This window comes from Furipterus horrens, unplaced genomic scaffold (genome assembly GCF_987537825.1).
Source record: "Furipterus horrens unplaced genomic scaffold, mFurHor1.1.pri manual_scaffold_1, whole genome shotgun sequence".
In the NCBI taxonomy this organism is placed as follows: Eukaryota; Metazoa; Chordata; class Mammalia; order Chiroptera; family Furipteridae; genus Furipterus; species Furipterus horrens.
In genome coordinates, this window is record NW_028327171.1 from 153816209 (window position 1) to 153838491 (window position 22283).

Here is a 22283-nt window from a genome sequence, read left to right on the forward strand (position 1 = left end):
CAACAGGGACAATAAAGTCTTGTTGATTCTGACTGTGAAAACCAGGGGGGTTGGGGTGAAAGCAGAAACTTCCGGTCTCTCAGCAAAGTCTACTAGTTTAAAGGGCCCCCACAGTACTAGAACATCTGCAAACCCACCCACTCTGAGAACAATGGCGAGGGGAATGGCTAGAGAGTCGCCAGTCCCATACAGCAGTGGGAGAAGTGCCTGGAAAAGGGGCGAGTCCTGAGCGAGCAGCATTGTTCCCCCTCAGACCCCTCCCCAACACAGTGCCAAACGTGGTCAATCAGGTCACCCATACTGATGAATACCTAAGGCTCCGCCCCTTACAATGTAACAGGTGTGACAGCTCTACCTAAGACACATAGGCAAACAAACACAGGAGCCTCTCAAGATGAGGAGACAGAGAAGAATGGCCCAAAAGTGGGAACGGATCAAGCTTCCAGTGGGAGAACTAAGTGATGAGGAGATAGCTAACCTAACAAATGAGGAGATAGCCAACCTAACAAATGCAGAGTTCAAAACACTGGTGATAAAGATGCTCACAGGCTTGACAAATGCTTAAGTGTGGCAAACACATAAGGAAAGAAGTGAAGGCTATGCTAAATGAGCCAAAGGAAAATCCACACAAAACCAATGGTGAAGAGAAGGAAACCAGGGTTCAAATCAATGATTAGGAACATAAGGAAGAAATAAACAATCATCCAGTACAGAGTGAAGAAAAAAGAATTGAAAAAAAAGGAGGAGTGGCTTACAAACCTCTGGGTTCTTTAAATGTGCCAACATCCGATCATAGAGGTGCCAGAAGAAGAAGAGGAAGAACAATAAATCGAAAGCTTATGTGAAAAAATAATTAATAAAAACTTCCCAAATTTGGTGAAGGAAACAGACATACAAGTCCAGGAAGCACAGAGAGTCCCAAATAAGCTAGACCCAAAGAGGACTACACCAAGACACATCATAGTTAAAATGCCAAAGGTTCAAGATAAAGAGAAAAGCAGAGAGTTACTTGCAAAGGGTTACCTAAAAGACTATAAGCTGAAGGCAGGAAGGCAAGAAGTATTCAATGTGATGAAATGCAAGGACCTACAGCCAGGACTACTCTACCCAGAGAAGCTATCATTTAGAATGGAATGGCAGATAAAGTGCTTCCCAGACAAGGTAAAGCTAAAGGAGTTCATCATCACCAAGCCATTACTGTGTGAAATATTAAAGGGACTTAAGAAAAAGATCAGATAGTAAATCAGGTTCCAACCAAGATGGAGGCTTAGACTGACATGCTCTGTCTCCCTCCACAACTAAGTAGGAATGCGACTACCTCAAAACCAAAAGTAACCAGAAATTCCAGAAAATAAAACTACATGGAAGCCCAACATATGAAGTTATAAACCAGTGGTGCTTGTCTGGATGGGTAGAAGGGGTGAAGTCAAAATTGGGACGGAAAGGTTGGCTGTGCTGTTCACGGTAGCAGCGGGGATAGTAGCAGGACTGCAAGAAATGCCAGGGGAGCAATCCCGGCTACAGTTGAGACCCGGCAGCTTGCGATTCTAGCGCTGGGAAAGGAAGACCCCCCCCCCCATTGCCTTGGACGATGAGGCTGTGGGGAAGGAGCCTCCCAGTCTCTCAGCAGAGAGTAACGGCAGGAATTCATCTTGGACCCCCCGCCCCTACACAAAGCACCACAGAGCGATGAAAAAGGTCGCCAGTTGCCAGATAGTGACGAGTGCATGAGGGGCCACCTCCTACAGCCTGCCCAGGAAACAAAGGTAAACACAAAACTGACAGGATGAAACAGACCATGATTGAAATCCTGGTGACGCAGCTCACCAGGCAGCAGATGAGGGACCTAACCAATGAGCAAATAAGAAATCTTTCTGAGGCTCAGTTCAGAGCTATAGTAATAAGGTGGCTTACAGAATTAACAAAACATTTGGAGCAAGATGGAGAAGGAAGGAAAGCTAGTCACACTGAAATGAATGAAAATACATATGAGACAAGTGGTGAGGAAAGAAAACCAGAAATCAAATCAACAAATTGGAACATAGGGAAGGAACAAACAGTGAACCAGTGCAGAAAGAGGAAACAAAAAAGGAGAAACACGAGGAGAGGCTCACAAACCTCTGGGACCGCTATAAGTGAATGAACATTCGGATTACAGGATTGCCAGAGGGCGAAGAATAACTAGAAATAGAAAAATTATGTGAAAAAATAATGAAGCAGAACTTCCCGAACTTGGGTAAGGAAATAGACTTACAGGTCCAGGAAACACAGACAGTTCCAGAAAAACTGGACCCAGGGAGAACCCATCCGAGACACATTATAATCAAAATGCAAAAATTAAAGATAAAGAGAGACTCTTAAAAGCAGCAAGAGAGAAGAAAAGAATTATGTACAAAGGAGTTCCAATTAGACTGTCAGCTGATTTCTCAAAGGAGACCCTGCAGGCAAGAAGGGACTGGCAAGAAATATTCAAAGTAATGAAAATGAAAAACCTACAGCCACAAATACTCTATCCAGTGAAACTGTCATTCAGAATAGAAGGGCAGAGAAAGTGCTTCCAGGACAAAGTAAAACTGAAGGAGTTCATTAGATCCAAACCACTATTATATGAGATGTTAAAGGGACTGGTTTAGAAGAAGGAGGATCAAAATTATAAACATTAAAATGAACACTGCAACAACCAACAACAGAAGCTAGGGAATCGAAACAAAGGCAAACTAAGTAGGCAATGAGAGTGGAAAAAGAATTATAAGTATGGGGAACATACTGGAGGGAGTTCAGCAGGGAGGGGGAAGGGGGAAAGGGAGGAAGATGGTACAGGAATTAAGAAGCATAGTAGGAGGGAATGGAGTAGACAGGAAGAGGTTGAGAAGAACTATATGCACAACCAATGGACATGAACTAAAGGGAGGGGACAACTGAAGGGAGGGAGGTCACTGGGTGGAGGGGAGCAGAGGGAAAAGAAATTGGGACAACTGTAACAGTATAATCAATAAAACATATTTAAAAAGAAAAAGAAAAAGATCAACACTATGAACATTAAAATGACAACAAACTCACAACTATAAACAATTGAATCTAAAAAATAAAAACATAAACAAACTAAGCAAACAACCAGAACAGGAAGAGAATAATTGGTTGGTGATCTTTTGCAGGGTTATCAGCTGGGAAGGGGAAAAGGGAAAAATGGGGAAATGGTTCAGGGACTAAGAAGCATAATTGGTTGGTACAAAACAGACAGGGGCAAGTTAAGAATGATATAGGACAGGGTGAAGCCAAAGAACTTACATGCACAACCATGGACACACTCTAAGGGGTGTGAGATTGCTGATGGGAAGGGGGGTATTGGGAAGAGGGGAGCAAAGGGAAAAGAAATTGGGACTGTGTAACAACATAATCAATAAAATATACTTTTTTAAAAAGTGATTTCACAACATGGATGAAATGGACAAATTTCTGGAAACATATAATCTTCCAAAATTGAATCAAGAAGAAGCAAAAAGCCTAAATAGACTGATAACAACTAGTGAAATTGAAGCAGTATTAAAAAAAAAAAAAACTTCCGGCACACAAAAGCCCTGGGCCAGATGGCTTCACCGGCAAATTTTACAAAACATTTAGGGAAGAACTAACTTCTATCCTTCTCAAACTATTACAAAAAATCCAAGAAGAGGGACGACTCCCAAACTCTTTCTATGAAGCCAGTATTACCCTAATTCCAAAACAAGTTCAAGACACAACAAAGAAAGAAAACTACAGGTCAATATTGCTGATGAACATAAGATACTAGAATCCTCAACAAAATACTGGCAAACCAGATCCAGCAACACATTAAAAGATCATACATCACGATCGACTGGGATTCATCCCAGGGATGCAAGGATGGTTTAATATTCACAAATCAATAAACATAATATACCACATAAACAAAATTAAAGACAAAAATCACATGATCATATCAACAGATGTTCAAAAACCATTTGATAAAGTACAACACCCATTTATGATGAAAACACTCAGCAAAATGGGAATAAAGGGAGCATACCTCAACACAGTAAAGGCCATATACGAGAAACTTCAAGCCAACATCATACTTAATGGGCAAAAACCGAAAGCATTCCCCCTAAGATCAGGAACACGATAAGGATGTCCACTCTCTCCACCCCTATTCAACATAGTTCTGGATGTTCTAGCCACAGCAATCAGACAAGAAAAAGAAATAAAAGGCATCCAAACTGGAAAAGAGGAAATAAAACTGACATTATTTGCAGATGACATGATAGTGTACATAGGAAACTGTATAGACTCCACCAAAAAACTAAGTGAATTTGGCAAAATAGCAGGGTACAAAGTCAATATTCAGAAATCAAAGGCATTTCTGTACACCAACAATAAAATATCAGAGATAGAAACTAGGGGGAAAATCCCATTTACTATAGCAACAAGAAAAATAAAGTACCTAGGAATAAAGTTAACCAAGAAGGTAAAAGATCTGTACTCAGAAAACTACAGAACACTGAAGAAAGAAATTAAGGAAGAAACAAATAAATGGAACATTTACCATGTTCATGGATGAGAAGAATCAACATCATTAAAATGTCCATACTAACTAAAGCAATTTATAGATTCACTGCAATCCCTATTAAAATACCAATGACATATTTCATAGACCTAGAACAAATACTTCAAAAATTTATAAGGAACCAAAAAAGACCCCAAATAGCTGCAGCAATCTTGAGGAAGAAGAACACAGGAGGAGGAATCACAATACCTGATATCAAACTATACTACAAGGCTACTGTAATCAAAACAGTCTGGTACTGGCATAATAACAGACCTATAGGTCAATGGAACAGAAATAAACCCAGGTCTATATGGACAACTAATATTTGACAAAGGGAATAGAACATAAAATGGAGTGAAAATAGCCTCTTCAACAAATGGTGCTGGGAGAACTGGACAGGAACATGCAAAGAAATGAAACTAGACCACCAACTTACACCACACATCAGAATAAATTCAAGATGGATCAAAGACTTAAATGTAAGCCGTGACACCATAAAAGTCCTAGAGGAAAACATACGCAGGAAAATCTCAGATATCCTATGTAGCAATATTTTTGTCCATATATCTCCTAGAGGAAAGGAAATAAAGGAAAGAATAAACAAATGGGACTACATCAAACTAAAGAGTTTCTGCTCAGCAAAAGAAAACATCAGCAAGATGAAAAAGTAACCAACAATTGGGAAAAAATATTCGCCAATGATACCTCAGACAAGGGATTGATCTCCAAAATATATAAAGAACTTATAAGATTCAAAACCAAGAAGACAGACAATTCAATTAAAAATGGGCAAAGGACCTGAACAAACACCTCTCCAAAGAAGACATACAGATGATCCAAAGGCATATGAAAGAATGCTCAACATCACTAGACACCAGAGAGATGCAAATTAAAGCCACAATGAGATACCACCTCACACCAGTCAGAATGGCCATCATCAACAAATCGACAAACAACAAGTGCTGGCAAGAATGTGGAAAAAAGGGAACCCTAGTGCACTGTTGGTGGGAATGCAGACTGATGCATCCTCTATGGAAAACTATGGAATTTCCTCAAAAAACTAAAAATGGAGCTGCCTTTGATCCAGCAATTCCATTGCTAGGATTATACCTGAAGAATCCTGAAACACCAATTCAAAAGAATCTATGCATCCCTATGTTTATAGCAGCACTCTTTACAATAGCCAAGTGCTGGAAACAGCCTAAGTGCTCATCTGTAGATGAGTGGATCAAAAAATTGTGGTACATTTACACAATGGAGTATTATGTAGCAGAAAGAAATAAGATAAGGAACTCCTACCATTTGCAACAACATGGATGGAACAAGAGAGAATTACACCTAGTGAAATAAGCCAGGGAATGAAAGAAAAATACTTATGCTATCACCTATTATAGGAGACTAATGAACAACACAAACAAATGAGCAAAATTGAACCAGAGGGCATAAGCCTATGATCTCATTACTAAGTGATAGTCTGTACGTATAGGCCTCACTTAATCCTGTCTGCATTGCTGCCTCCTGAGACTCAATGGTTTGGCTGAACTAAGTGGCTGGAATACAACAAGGATGCCAGCCTGTTAAACCAAGCACTCCACGGTCTGGGGATGGCCAACTGACCTGGGGTCTGCAAGATCCTTCCCCATGTGGTAAGGCCACCCTCCCCTCCACACCCCCACTCTTAGTAGGGATTTCTGGATCCAAGGGTAGGTAGGACAATGACCATGTCCAGCTTGAAGCAGCTAGAAGAGCACGAGACCTTCGACCATTGTCCTTTATAAGATTATAAAGGGTCTTAAGTCTGAGAGGGGGAAATTGTTATTTTTTATTGTTATAAAAAGTTAATGAATTACTTTTTTTTTAAAGAAGAATATAGTAAAGGGTGAAGCCAATGAACTTGTATGCATGACCCATGGACATAAATTAAGGGGGAGTGGGATTGCTGGGGGGGAAAGGGGATACTGGGCGGAGAGGAGCAAAGGGGGGAAAATTGGAACTATTATAACAACATAATCAATAAAATATACAAAAACAAAAACAAAAACAACTGTGGTACATTTACACAATGGAATACTATGCAGCAGAAAGAAAGAAGGAACTCCTACCATTTGCAACAACATGGATGGAACTGGAGAGTATTATGCTTAGTGAAATAAGTCAGGCAGTGAAAGACAAATACCATATGATATCAACTAACAGAACACTAATGAACAACACAAATAAAAGAGCAAAAGAACCAGAGACAAGTAAACAAGGAGCAGACTGAAAGTGACCAGGGGCGAGGGGGGAGGGGAGAAAGGGGGAAAGAAGGGGAAGGGTTTAATCAAGGTACTAGTATAAATGACCTATGGACATGGACAATGGGTTAATGGGGTAAGGACGGACTGTAGGAGAAGGGGTGGGTGGGCTGGGGGCAAGCAATGTGGGAAAAAGTGAGACAATTGTAATAGAAAAAAATAAATAGTTTTTTTTTAAAAGAAAGAAAACAGGAGAAAAAAGTCATAATATACACATCTGATAATGGACTTATATGCAGAATACATAAAGGACTCTTAAATTCAACCATAAAAAGATAACACAATTTTTAAAATATGTAAATGATTTGATACTTTATAAATGAAGATACACAAATGTCCAATATGCACATGTACAAGTAATTGAATATCATTAGTTATCAGGGAAATGCAAATTAAAACCACAATGAAATGTCACTACTATATAAGCACTTGAACAGCTAACGTTTTTTAAAAAAACTGATTATACCAAGTGTTGGCAAGAATATGGACCAATTGGTCCATACATTTCTGTTGAAGATGTAAAAACGTTATCGACAATTTGAAACTCTTTGGGAGACTGAGTTTTTGTTGGGCTGGGAAAAACCTACATACCAGATACTCTAAGTACCTTTAATTTGCCCAACTGCACATGAACCATTTTGTTTTCCAAACCCTTTTATTGCAGTGTAAGCACTGTCTTGTACCCCTACTGAGTGGTAGAATGTGGTCTTGCAGGTAATTCACTATTCGGAAGGCATATTTAAGAGACCCCTACCACAGACTAATGAGGACACATCCCTTCCCCTACTTAATCTTTTGGATCTTGGTCAGGAGTTAGATAAACATCAAATATAGGGAGCCTTACCTTTAGGCCCACAGGTAACTGGGAGAGAAAATGTAAAGAAAAAAGTGTCCAGAACAGATGCTAGATCACTACCAAACCAAGGACTCTGTAGAATCTGAGAGAGTGACTGCAGTCCAAAAAGCAAGATCGCAAATAGCTTTGAGAGATGAAATATGCCAAGTATGACTTCTGAAGTTGCAATATATAGATAATGCCTCACAATGCAGTCTTTCCCAAGGAGTTGGACAAATACCAGTGGTGGTGCCTGAAAGGATTTTAGGATTCTGGAGATGAACTGAAATGATAAACCAAACATGAGAGTAGATAACATGATCATTTCTTTTCTAGTTCTCTTAGTTTTTCTGATTATGTATCAAAAATTCTTATCTCATGCTAGTATGCCTTTAATAACCTCTTTCATCTCTCTTTTAAACAACAAGAAAATACAAAATACCTAACTGTAATGCATAAGAAATAGGTTTAATTTTTTATGTAGTTACCTATTTATGGCAAGTAAACTGGCTTTTCCTTTGTGGTAGTAATTCCAAGGTTCTAAACAAAAATGTTTTTTCAGTAAAAGAAAAGGGGGGAATGACTAATTTATTTTCAAAATAGGTTTAAAATACTATAGTAGAATATTGAAATGGAGATATACAAACACCTAAGATTGAATAACAGTACTTTAAAAGGTTAATTTATAAAAGTGTGTGTCTGTGTATCAATAAGCACTGAATAAATATTGAAAGATATTCACTAACATGATACTTTCATGTCATAAGTTAGTTTTTAGTTTGAATTACTTGCCCTTTAATATCTCTGGAAGTTTCAGATTCCAGATTGCTGACAAAAGGTGAGGTCAAAATTTCCAGCATCTTGTAAATTGGAATAAAATAGCATGAAATTGGAGGAAGGCAGAAATATATTTGAACAATAATATCGTTCTGCTAATGAATGTTCTCATGAGAGTGTGGGCACATAAAGAAGCTATGCAGAAGGTACAACTCACCCCCCCACAAAAAAAGATTCTGTTTCCATAAAAGTTGGAAATCTATAATTTTTAGTTTTACTCTTTTTTTTTCTTATTTTTCTCTTCCTGGTGTACATTAATATGTCTTTCCTTTAAGAGTAATCATAAAAACTTACATTTACTTTAGGTCCATTAATCACTTCCAAAGATACAATTCACATGGACAAACTTTTTCAAAATTATAATGCTGTTGTCAAGGTTTTGACAGTCTTGCACAATTTTTAAAAATCAACCTCAGCTAGGCTTTAGAGAATTTTACCAATTCAAAGGAAAAAAGAGAGAGAAAGAGAACTGGAAAACAGATTTATTTAAAGAAACATAAGACAGGTTGATTTCTACCATGTGTATGATTTCCCAAGAGTATTTGGAATGAACAAAGATAAACCCCTTACCTGTTGGAAGGTGCAGCGTTATGTTGTTGCAGAAATCCGTGAAGCAGCATTCAGTTTTGGTAACATTGTTGGAACTATGACAGAAAACTTGAGCTTTTAATTCTCGGGGAGAGACGCAGGACTTGATCACCTGTTCTTTTCCATTGGTTCGCATAACTGAAGCCCAACATGCTCCTTCAGTTTGGCAGGTAAAGTTTGAAGAGTCACACAAAAGACATACACACTTCAGTCCTGAAAAGTGTAAGGCAAAAAAGCTTTAAGATACAAAAGATCTTCATCATGCAAATTCATTTCATAATATTTAAGTGTAGAAGTTCAATCTTAATGAAAATTGAGGGAGGGATTAAATAAACAACACTGGATAAACACATGCTAAAAACATTAACTCCCTCTCAGTCATGTGCTTTGTTAAACAGGTTGTCCAATCATCATTTACTTTGCTTGTAGTTTTGTGAAGTTATTACTTTTACATTTTAAAAACAATTTTTTCATCCACGGTCTAAATCCCCCCTCCTTAAGCTCAATCAACTCATTCCTATATCAATAGCTCCTATGAAATACAATACAGTAACACAACAACCAAGGGGGGAGGGGGGGCTGTCTGGCATCACTTGTAGAACATTAAAGTGTGATTACAGCAGCTGTGTAATCAAACAACCCAGTTCCTTTTGTTTATCTTCTCTTATTCCTTTAATCTTTCAAACGAATGTGCTAAACACAAACCTAACCATAGATATTCACAGCTCTAAAAAGTAGTGTGATACTTTACATGGATATTCTGTGATATTTAATATGATTGTAATTGTCATAGTACCTTTAAGGCATTGATAGGCCATTATACTTCCCCCTCTTCACTAAAGAATACAAATTAGGAGAGTCATTTGAACATAGACCATGACCTTCAGAAAATTTTCTTTAATGAACACATCTATTTAATAAAGCAAAACACATCAGTTATAGAATTTCATATACCCACTGCAATAAAACTTTCAAAAATTAGACTTGACTAATTTAATTTGTTTGATTCACAAGTCTCCTCCACACTCCATACGCCCCACTTCACACACACACACACACACACACACACACACACACACCATTACCTCACATATTCCAAGCGGTGTACTAATTCTGTTATGATGTAAAATATCTTTCAGCCAGAAAAGTCCAGAGGTTGTGAGCAGTTTATTTAAATTTTATTTAATCAAATTGTTTTAAAATAGTACAATTTGGAAGACTTCCAGCCAAGATGGGGGCCTAGACTGACATGTTCCATCTCCCTCCACAACTAAGAAGGAATACAACTACCGCAAACCCAGAAATAACCAGAAGTTCCAGAAATTAAAGCAACATGGAAATCCAATGTATGAAGTTATAAAGAAGTGGTGCTTGTCTGGATGGGTAGGAGGGGCAAAGCCAGGGCAGAGAGGTCAAGCTGTGCTGGCAGCAGGAGCTGCAGCAATGGTGGCGGGACAGCAGTAAGCACAGACACCTGTATTTAAGGGGAGGTGAGAAGCGCCTGGGGAGCACCTCCTGCTGCAGACCAAACCCATCAGCTCGTGATTCCAACGCCGGGGAAGGCAGACCCCCATTGCCTCAGACTGTGAGGGCTGGATGGGGTAGATATGGAGGAGGCTCCCAGTCTCACAGCAGAGAGTGAATGGCAGGAATCCATCTTGGACCCCCATCCCCACACAAAACACCACAGCATGGTGAGAAGGGTCACCCAGTAGTGACAAGTGCACAGAGCTCCACCATCTATAGCATTGGAGGTGTGAGAGCCCTGCCCAGAAAGCAAAGGTAAACACAAAACTCTCAGGATGGCAGAGATCATGATAGAGATAGCAATCATGAAGCTGACCAGACAGCAAATATCTAATCTAACGGCTCAGCAGATAGGAAATCTTTCTGAGGCACAGTTCAGAGCTTTGGTTATAAAACTGCTTACAGACCTAACAGCAGATCTTAAACAAGATGGGGAAGGAATGAAGGCTAGTCCTGCTGAAATGAACAAAAACACATACGAAACAAGTGGTGAGGGAAAGGAAACCAGAGATCAAATCAACAAATCGGAACATAGGAAAGGAACAAACAGTCAACCAGTGCAGAAAGAGGGAACAAAAAGTGAGGAAAATGAGGAGAGGCTCAGAAACCTATGGGACAGCTAGAAGCAGGCCAACATCCAAATCATAGGGTTGCCAGAAGGTAAAGAACAAGAACTAGGATTTGAAAAATTATGTGAAAAAATAATGAAGCAGAACTTTCCTAACTTGGGGAAGGAAATAGACTTACAAGTCCAGGAAGCACAGACAGTTCCAAAAAAAGTGGACCCAGGGAGAACCATAGCAAGACACATTATAGTCAAAATGTCAAAAATTAAGGATAAAGAGAAAATCGTAAAAGCACCAAGAGAGAAGAAGAGAATTACGTACAAAGGGGTCCCAATAAGACTATCAGCTAATTTCTCAAAAGAAACTATGCAGGCAAGAAGGGACTGGCAAGAAATATTCAAAGTAATGAAAATAAAAAACCTACAACCACGATTATTCTATCCAGTGAAGCTGTCATTTAGAATAGAAGGTCAGAGAAAGTGCTTCCAGGACAAAGTAAAACTGAAGGAGTTCATCAGATCCAAAACAGTGTTACATGAAATGTTAAAAGAACTTGTTTAGGAGAAAGAGGATCAAAACTATATACATTAAAATGAAAGCTGTATCAAAACAACCAACAACAGAAGCTAGGGAACTGAAACAAAGGCAAACTAAGTAGGCAACGAATGTAGGAAAAGAATTATAGGTATGGGGAATATTTTGGGTGGAGGTCAGTGGGAAGGGGGGAAATTGAGGGGGATGGTACAGGAGTTTAGAAGCATAGTGGGAGGGAGTGGAGTAGATAGGAAGATGTTGAGAAGAACTATATGCACAACCTATGGGCATGGACTAATGGTGGGGGACAACTAGAGGGGGGGTCACTGGGTAGAGGGGAACAAAGAGAAAAGAATTTGGGACAACTGTAACAGCATGATCAATAAAGCATATTAAAAATAAATAAAGTAAAGTAGTACAATCTGAAAAAGCCTTTTGTATTTTTACTTTAATAAACTTTTTCTTAAATCATAACTGCCCCCCTCTACAATTATCTGGATACCCAAAGTTTTACCATGCTATCATTTTCATTCAAATAAAAGTCTTTAAATTACTAGTCAAATTGGAGCTTATTTCATAACTATAAAATATTTTATACATAAATGGCAATTAATATACTCAACTTCAAATACCAATTTAAGAACAAATATGGGTAACATTTCTAAATAAGTGGGTGAATAAGAAATTTAAAAATACATATTGATTAATAGAAATTATCTCTTGATAATTTTTCTTGACTACTAAAATATCATTCTCATAAATATTTTCATTCTTATGTGCTAACAGAAATGCAATCATAAAATAAAACAGTTTTGTTATCAACACTTGAACAAAGTATAATAGCTCATTCTTCTATTTATTCCAGTGGTGGTCAATATCAATATACTCTGTTGTTGATATTTATGTACTATGATAGAACTTTATAATCTAGATGGATTGGGGGTCAGTAGAACTAATATATAAAGTCTAGGTGATTTGCATTTTTAGTCACTTTCCTTGCATAAAAGAGAGCTCACACAATGGGGATTCATCCACTCAGGTGTCTTTTGAAAGTGAATTCTCTCTAGCATCTCCCAATTCCAACCAGACTAAGGCCTTCAAATCCTAGTTATACTAGCTTTGTAATCTTGGTCACTACTGGCTCCTCTGTGCCTCCATTTCCTTTGAAAAGAAAAATATACCTCTTCAAAGTGTTGTGATGAAAAAAACCTGTTGTTACGAAGAATAAATTAATCTATGTAAAGTCCTTAGAACAGTGCCTGGTACATAGAAAGTGCTGTGTAAATATTAGTGACTATGTCTTTTCCTACTAGAGGAGATAAAGCTTGCTGTCCTATGCAAATAATCAAAATATATTTGTAATCAATAAAGGAATGGCTGAATAAAATAGGAGGTACAGACCATTTAAAAGGCATAACAAGGAAATACATCTCTGTTTGCTCTTCCCAGTGAGTTCAATTTTGTCATTCAATTTTTCATGCTAGAACCAGATAGACAGTCCCACAATAGGGTAGCATCTGGTGATGGCCCAGGAAAAGATGAAGGCCCCAGTCCCAGCTCTGTCACTCTCTGATTCACTCTGGAAATGTTTAACCTCACAGGCTCTCAGTACCTTCCTCTGAAAATGAGAAATAAACTGGAGAAGGGGAAGTGGATCCAGAAATCTTGAAGTCTCACATGGTCCCAACATTTTATGACTAATGAATTTACAGTTTATGAATTTTCACAATCACAAAACATAGAAAACTCTTTGATCTAAAGAAACTGACTTCACTGTGGGTATTCTTCAATTTTATATTTTAAAGGACTGAAGTCAGGAAGAGTGAGTCTTCTGAAACACAATCTCAATCCATTTGTTACTGGACTCTTCCAAGTCTCCTGGAATTTTCTATTTCCAAGAGAAACCTAGCCTGGAAACAAGGCAGTTAAGGAATCCGGACCCACTCACAGTGACTACAACCATAAATTACTCAACAACTAAATGTATGTTCGTTTTTTCATGTGTTTATCATTGTGTATAATTCCCAGTGGAACTGGGGAGTTACCTGTCACTATCTCCATTTTATAGATAATGAAATGAGGCTCAAAAAGACCAAGTGACTGAACTAATGTGGTTGTTAGCCTATTCAAGCAATCAGTGTTGCTTCTATTTTACCAAAGCTGATATTTTTTAATGGGGACAGAAACCATTCTCCCACCTCATTAGTTTCTAGAAATTGGGAATAAAATGTAATCATAAGACAGCAGAAAAAAATTAATAATCAACTAACAATTGAGATTTTGATCTGTATCATCCTAATTACCTTTTGAAGCATTTGATATTTTTTAAACAAATTGTACCTACCTATTTTCTGAGGACACAGGTGGGCCAATAAAAGACAAAAGCATGTGCTTTGAATCAAACATAAATAATCTAATCTTTCAGGTTACCTGAATTCTGTATTAAGTGTAAGCTTCTAAGTACCTAACCTGATACTCTCTCTTAGAAGCAACACTAGCTCCTTATAAAAATGATTACATACTAATTCTTATCAAGGAATAATATGGACACTCACTGACTGTTTAACAGGCTATAAAATTTCCTTCAGTTTAAAGTAAAAGGCATCAATCAGAAGAATATAGACCTAGGTAATATAGTTAAGACATAGTAAATGACACCTTACTTTAAATGTTGCACAATGGAAAACACTGACAAAATTGAGAATTTGTTGATGATTATCAAACATCTGCTAAATGTTCTCATTTATTCCAGGTCAACTGGCAGTACTATAGCACTGGGGTATATCTAACATACAGCATATTCAATCTTGCCGTTATCATTTCCCACCAATTCACTATATGCTCACATTTGGTATATGATTAAACCATATTTGTATCAATCATCCTCAACATAGAATGCTTATACTGCCAATTAAAACATAAGTTGCCATTAGTGCTTAGACTTATAAGTTTATAGTTTCTCTTTTTTTTAATCTGCTGTTAAAATTAGTCAATTATACTAGAATATTTCGTGACAGGATAACTCTGGTTGCTAGCAGACTAGTCCAGCCTGTTTCTCTATTTTATATTTTCCCATTATACTCTGCTTGTGTCATACAGAAAGAGATAGCAAATCAAGTTGAAGAAGGAGCTAATTACCCATAATAAGGAGGTCTATTAGATTTTTCCCCACAAGGAAGATTGCACTTTCCCTGTGTCTCCTCCCACCCCTTTAATTATCCCCTTTCCCCCATTTTGCCAATTAGTCTGTAAAAGCCAAGACATCTGTTACCCACAAGACATCTGTTACCCACATGAAACCAAAGGATATGCATATTACTAATCAACCAGAAAATAACTTTTTATACATATTTACAGGTGATGGCAAGCACACTCTGGTGTCCAGAAATGTAAAAACTATCAGACTACAAAAAAGGAACCAAATTTATTGATTTGCTTTTACATTCTATTCTTATTAAAAAGTCAAATATTTGCTTGAGACATGTTAGTTGTTTTGAATTAGATATGATTTGCAATGATTGGTTTTATATTTCCTAAGTTTCCTCCATTTGGGGTCTATATGATAAAATATCTATTGACCAGGGTGTTACATAAATTTCTAATACATACCCTTTCCTCTTTTTCATCAGTTGATTCATTTTCCCTAATCTTAGAACAGGCTATAAACACAAGATATTTTTTAATTTCAAAAAATTCTCAAATTTGACCTGCTGAATATGTAATCTTCGTTATTTGCAGGCTTCTGAACTAACAAAATGAGCAATTCAAGTTCATCGGTGAGCTGAATCTGAAAAGTATGGCAACAGGAAAGAAGCCGGATAACTAGTACTCATGGATGTGAGGCAAAGCCAGCCAATTTCAAAATCTGCAAGGTACGCCAGCAGGCTGGAGACCCAGGGAAGAGCTGATGTGGCAACTCAAGTCTGAAGACAGTTTGGAGGAAGAATTCCCTCTTCTTCAGGGGGCCTCAGGCTGGTGTTCTCTTAAGGCCCTAAACCGATTTGATGAGACCCACCCAATTATGGAGTGTGATCTGCTTTACTCAAAGACTAGGGATTTAAATGTTAATCAAATCCTAAAAATAACTTCATGGCCATATCCAGATTGGTATTTGACCAAATAATTGATTACTGTGGCCAAGTAGACACATAAAATTAATCATCACAAGTATTGACTACATGTCAAATACTATGGTAAGAGATAAGGAAGGGAGATAGCAAGAAAAGCCAAAAGAACATTCCCTAAAGGTATTACTGGATTGAAGGACATCATGATAGTGTGATAAACCAAGTCAGGGATGTGTACACAGTGTCTCTGGACAGAGGCTGAGCACTGGTTAATCCAGCTGGGGTTAGGGGCAGAGGCCGGTAGGAAAGGCTTCTTTGTGATGTGTCTTGAGGAGCACAGTTGTTCTTTAGGATCCTCAGTCCCCTTCCCTCTTCCTTTCAAAGTATCAACCCCACCCCATCCTCTCAACAGTCTCCAAAGACCCTCCAGTCAGCCCCAGGACTCCCCAAGCTTTCAGCTGGGCATTGGCGTGAGTGAACTGCAACCCGCATCAGCTCCTGGCTGGCTTCGCTCCCTGCCTGCCCTAGAGGGACTTACTCCTTGGACTCTTTCCCAGCATACCCGGATACTATCTAGCAACAGCAAAAACAGGGCTCTGGCTACTTTTTACAGAATGACCTCCGCTCTGGAGTAGCATTTCTTAAGCATTTTTAAAACTTGTGTCTCCTTAAAATAAACATAAAAAATCTCACACCCTTCCTTTTCTCTTGAGATTCTGAAATAAAATACATAGCTTGGCCCTGACTGGTGTGACTCAGTGGGATGGGCATCATTCTGCAAATCAAAGGTCACAAGTTGGATTCCCAATGAGGGCACATGCCTGGGTTTTGGGTCAGGTCCCCAGTTGTGGGTGGTGAGGGGCAACCGATGAATGTTTCTCTTGAACATGGCTGTTTCTCTCCCCACCCCCTTCTCCTCTCTCTAAAAATAAATAAAATCTTAATAAACTATATAACTTGTCTAGAAACAAATCAACCCAGTGGTGATTTGAATGTGCTTTTTCATTGGGAAAGTGGCCCTCTGCTCTCCAACCCCCTTGACTATTTCACTTCTCTAGCCTTGAGGAATGGCTTTGAAAGCCACTGCCTGCTAGATCGGAATTTTTTAAGAGAAATCTCATGCTTGCATTGAAGGATTCTAGCTGTCCAAATACAGCTAGTGAATTCTTCCACATTAGAACAAGGAAAACTGATAAGCCCACAATACTTATTACAATTTGCCTATTAATTTAGGTCATATTGTCATGTTGATCTTCACATAAAATCATACTTGATAGCAGTGTTACCCAGATTTGGGAATTTCACTGACCAGTTCAATTTCAAAAATAATTTTGGAAACCAAACAAGAGCTATACTACATTTTTGTTCCCCCAAGGAAAAACACTGGAGATGGAAAAAAAAATAAAGCACCCTCTATTACCATCACTTCAAAAAAAGGGTATTATAATGACAACCAAATAAGGAAGGATATAAATCTCATAATTAAGGACTGACTTTACCAAGATTAATGATAACTTTTTAAAATTTCAAATGTTGAAAAACATCATTGTCCTTACGTTAGATTTCTTTTGTGTTTTTAGGATAGAAATTGTTCATCTGGGGACTGACTATGCATCTGAAAGAGCAGCTTCAGTGCCCAGCCTGTTCCTGTACTTGGTTTGTTCGCACTGAATAGCCACAACCCACACAGGAATGTTCTCTCAAATGCAAAAAGGCAGTCTTCCACAGTCTTGTTTTTACTCAATATGGAATATTCTGGAAAACTTAAAAGCTGAATAATAAACTACAAAGAAAGCTAATAGTGGCAGATTAGTTGTATGGCCAATAAAGGACTTCCCCTGCTTGGGGAATCGGGGCTGGGCCTTATAGGCTCGGCTCAATGAGCTCATGCTACACAAATGTTCATCTGCCAGAAATTCACAAAACAAGGCCTAGAGCTCAGAGCTTAATACTGTAGTTGATCAATCTGCACATTTTGGTCTGTTTTACAAGACTTAGAGTATGAAACACAATTTTTGGATTATTACAGACCTATATTCCATACATTGCTTGTCAAACTTATATTTTACTCCTGATCAGGAATATACCATACTACTTTAATATTCTTCCATGGAAAATTGTGACTATTACAACCAACTCCTGAAGGATAAAATTCCCAGCAATATCCTGAACCTGTGTAAGAAAAAGAAACAGGCAGGAATTCTGATCCAGTCTGGTGTAGTTAGTGTTCATGTTCAGAGGCCTAAAATTCTATTAAACACGACCTTTGAGGCTTCTGTGTCCTCAACTGTGTCCAAGAAAGAATTCAGTTAGCTGATCTCTAATTGTTCTAAAGTCCTATGACCCTAAGAAATGAATGTATCAATGGCCACCAAAAGGTATCAGTAAGAGCACTCTGAGTGACTGCACACCCAGAGAAGAAAGAAGTTGCTGCCCTGAAATTAGAGTTTACAATAAAAACTGTTCAGGACAATAACTGTATCACTCTGATGGAGATTGAAGTGAATAATCTGTTTGTACTTTGGAGGTCCATTAAGTCACAGAAGTCTAATTTTATATTTTTAATCTCCATCAAGTAGGGAAGATAGAAACCAAATGGGAGAAAATCACAGAGAAAATGGTGATGAAAGGAGAATGTGCTATAGTCAATCTATTTGGGAAAGATGGAAGAAAATACAAAAGGCCAATGATTAAAAAAACAAAAACAAAAAACAAGGTTTTAAAAGCTAAGGAAGCTCTGACTTGTTTAAATGAGACAACTAAAAATAATCAGTAAAGAAAAAAGTAAGTAATAACAATTAATTGTCAAACTACAGGGCTAAAAGGATATGTTGATAGAAAAAGACACAAAACTGTCTCAAGTTTAGTATGAAAGTAGCAAAATTGAAAAGTTAATAACGACCTCAAGAGTTCTCAGGGGCTCTCTTGTCAGGAATTTCTCTCATAATCCATAGTTATTCATTTATATAATCAAATATGGTAAGGAATAGATAATTACTAATCTAGAAATAAAAGGAAACTATCCAAAGTCAGAAGCTGATCTAACTAAAAATAGAATAGAAAGTGAAGAGTTGAAAGGGGAGGAGAAGGGCAAATTATATAAAAGAAAGCTTTTTTAAAATTAATTCCGGTGAGGCCTCTTTCTAACACTGACCCCAAGACCCAATGGTTTAGCATAGATACTCTGAGGAACTCATACTGTACAAGCATAAAAAGGGCAGCAACTCCTGCCCCCCTATTTGGAGAAGGTAGGTGGCAATGGGAGCTTGAGGAGTGGGGGATCAAATTTTTTAATCCATAAGTTTTAAAATATATATCATTCTCAGACTTCTAGGATGATCATAGCTGCTTTGGAAGTTGGATTACATGGTTTTTCCTAGAATTGTATTCTCCTTTTCTTTATCAAAGCATTATTAAACAAAATAACTTCTATTTTGCAGCAACACAAATATATTTCAGGACATAAAAGTAAAGAAATGGGAGGATCTCAGAGAAGTCTCAAAGAATTCATGTAAGCCAGAACAAAAGGTAAGTCAAAGACAGGTTATCCTGTCTGAGTTTTGCTGCTCCTCTTGTGATATGCCAGTATAAAACAATAGAGAACAAACAAAAAGTAAAACAATAGCAAAGAGCTAACAACAACCTTATATTTGCAGCTCAGTTCAACTGAGTTTAAGCTTGTTGGAATTCAGCAAGAATCCTGTTGTTCAACTACATCTGTAGCTGAAATCCTGAGCCACTGCTAAACTGGCTGTGTGGCCCAGAGCATGACTCCACCTCTTTGAATCTGCCTATGCACTGGTAAAGCACGTATAATCATTCCCATCTCCCAGGGTCTTTATGTGACTGAAAGGTATTTTAGACATGTAGGAGACGTTAAAAAAAAATTAAGCTCTGGCTACTACAAGTTATGAGCTGTCGAGAGCTCAACATTCAAGGCCCAAACCACACTCCTTAAAAATAACTGTTTCTGACAGTCTTTTCTGGCTTTGATGATTTTTTTCTTCGATAGTGACATTGCCACACTAAAGTGATAAAATCAGTATCTCTAAAACAAAATAAACATTTTTGTTAAAAAAAATTTAAAAAACAACAGAACTTTGCCATGTGAGCATGATAAAAGAGTAAGAGTATCTAATCCTTTAACCCTCACATTGGTTACTACACCTCTTTTCACTTCACAGTCACTTCGTGAGTTTGACAAATAAATTTGGAAAAAATAAATGTCAATAGAAAAATGGGCAAAGTAGATGAACAAAGAAAAACTGTTAATAAACATGGAAAGCTTTAATGTCATTAATAATCAAAACAGAAAATTAAAACAAAGACATAATTTTCATTTGCCAAACTGGAAATTACAATACCCAGAAATGGCAAGGGAGGCTCAATTAAAATTTGACTTTATACACAGTTGGTGGAGTATCAATTAGTAGAAACTTCTAGGAATACAATCTGACGTATTTGTCTCGAGTCCTTAAAATATTTACGATCTTGGGGTTGTATTTCTATTTCCTCTATATTAAACAATTAGAAAAACAAAATTTTATTTCAAATTTTAATTGCAGAGTTATTATTCACAAAAGTAAAAATGGAAATTACCTCAATGTCCCCAAATCAACATTTAAATTAATTTTGATAATCTGTATGATGGCATAATATCCTGTTTTTAATAATATTTAATTAGAGTGGAAATTGCACACCAAAAATATTAAATGAAAAGTAGAATTATATCATAGAACACATATATATGTGTAGAAATAAAGACTAGAAAGAAATACTAACAGTGATTATCCCTGAAGTATCAAACTAAACATGATTTTTACATTTTTCAACATCTTTCCCTAATTTCCTATAATGAACTTCTTGCTCTTTCAAAGTATTTACAGTATTCCCTCACTTATCGTGGGTATCGTTCCAGACACCACCACCCCCCATGATAGGTGAAAATCCGCGAAGTAGAAACCATACATTTATTTTAGTATGTATATATATATATATTTAAGGCTTTATAAACCCTTCCCACACACTTATAAACTGTTCCCAGTCCCTTTCCCACTCCCTTATTAAACTTTTCCACACTTTTATAAACACTACTTATATTCTTAAACATATCCTACACTCTTAAACCTACGGAACTTTAACAACATACATATACAGCACCGCAAAAATCCTGCGATATAACGAAAAATCCGCAATAAATAATTAAATATACAGTAATATTTTTTAAATCCCGCGATACAGTGAGGCCACGATAAGTGAACCGCAATATAGAGAGGGAGAACTGTAGCTCATAGGGAGTCACTGAGGATATCAGGGGGGAATTTCAGTTAACTCTTCTGCATAGGCCTTTAAAATAACACTGATGATGGGGTCTGGTAAACACCCACAAGTTCACTGTCATGTTATCCCATAGTTCACAGGAACTCTATTTTCAAGACCAAAAATCAAAATTGGTGGTCTGAAAACAGGCTAGCTGTTGGGGTCCCCCTAGGAAAGTACCGAGACTTGGAGTCCCGCTCAGGCCAGGCAAAGGCAACAAAGCCTGTGAGACCTGACCAGAAAACCAGGAAAGCTGGGTGCATATGTGCCTCGATGCTATAGCCAGTGGGCCCCAGTGGAATTGGGCCATGAGAAAATGCTTTATTTCCTTTGAAGCTTGCCTTGTTCTTTTACCTTGTTTGATCACTTTATTGTACCAGCAGCAGAGGTTTTAACTTTAACTCAAAATGAACTCACGCTCCCTATTTTATGGCCATCTGAAGTCTTTGTGTCCAACACACCCGGACCTGAGGGATATCTCAATGTTCCTTCAATTGTTATTCCTGAACAATATCTGTTTTCTGTAATCAGCACTGTTTAACATTGATTGATGAGCTTTACATGCACGCTATGTGCCCTTAAGCTTACTGCACTCAATAAAAGACCTTGGAGGAAGGCAATTGGGAAATTTGTCTCTCAGACATTTGCTGGCCTTCTCTCCCCTAGCACAAGCTACTTGGGAAGCCTTCATTTCATCCACAACACCAGGTCAGGGGTCCCCAACAGCTAGCATATTTGAAAGCAGGGCTGCCCCTGAAAATTCAGATACATGAGTATTAGAGAATGACTCCTACTCTACACTGAAAACTCACCTAATCTCTGGGAAAAAAAACAGACTAGCCTACCCTGATGATATTTCTGTTACAGAAACAGGGGAGTCCAAAAATCCCCAGAGTTTGCGGCTGGGGGATGGGGAGAAGGAAGCAGCTTTCAGAATGCCTCCACATGCCTGAGGCTGGTGGCTAGTGTCTTTCTTATGCAAAATTGCTTGGATGCTTCCAAGGTCTCGGGTAGATGGGAGGGGTCTTGAACCAGGGGATGGTATGGAAAAAGCACACAGAGCCTACTTAAGGTTCTGTGAATGGTCAGAACTGTTTGCAACACCCACTGCATCAGAGGACGCAGTCAGGGATATATAAGCAGCTGCGGACA

General features: G+C 37.9%; 1 protein-coding gene across 1 annotated transcript in view; it reads right to left on the reverse strand.

Annotated features, from left to right (window-relative positions):
* ACVR1C (activin A receptor type 1C) overlaps window positions 1-22283 on the reverse strand; it is a 101249-nt gene that overhangs the window by 51050 nt on the left and 27916 nt on the right. The window contains exon 2 of the mRNA XM_090267567.1: window positions 9101-9331. Within this exon, the coding sequence (XP_090123693.1) occupies window positions 9101-9331 (231 nt within the window). The remainder of the gene's footprint in view (window positions 1-9100; window positions 9332-22283) is intronic.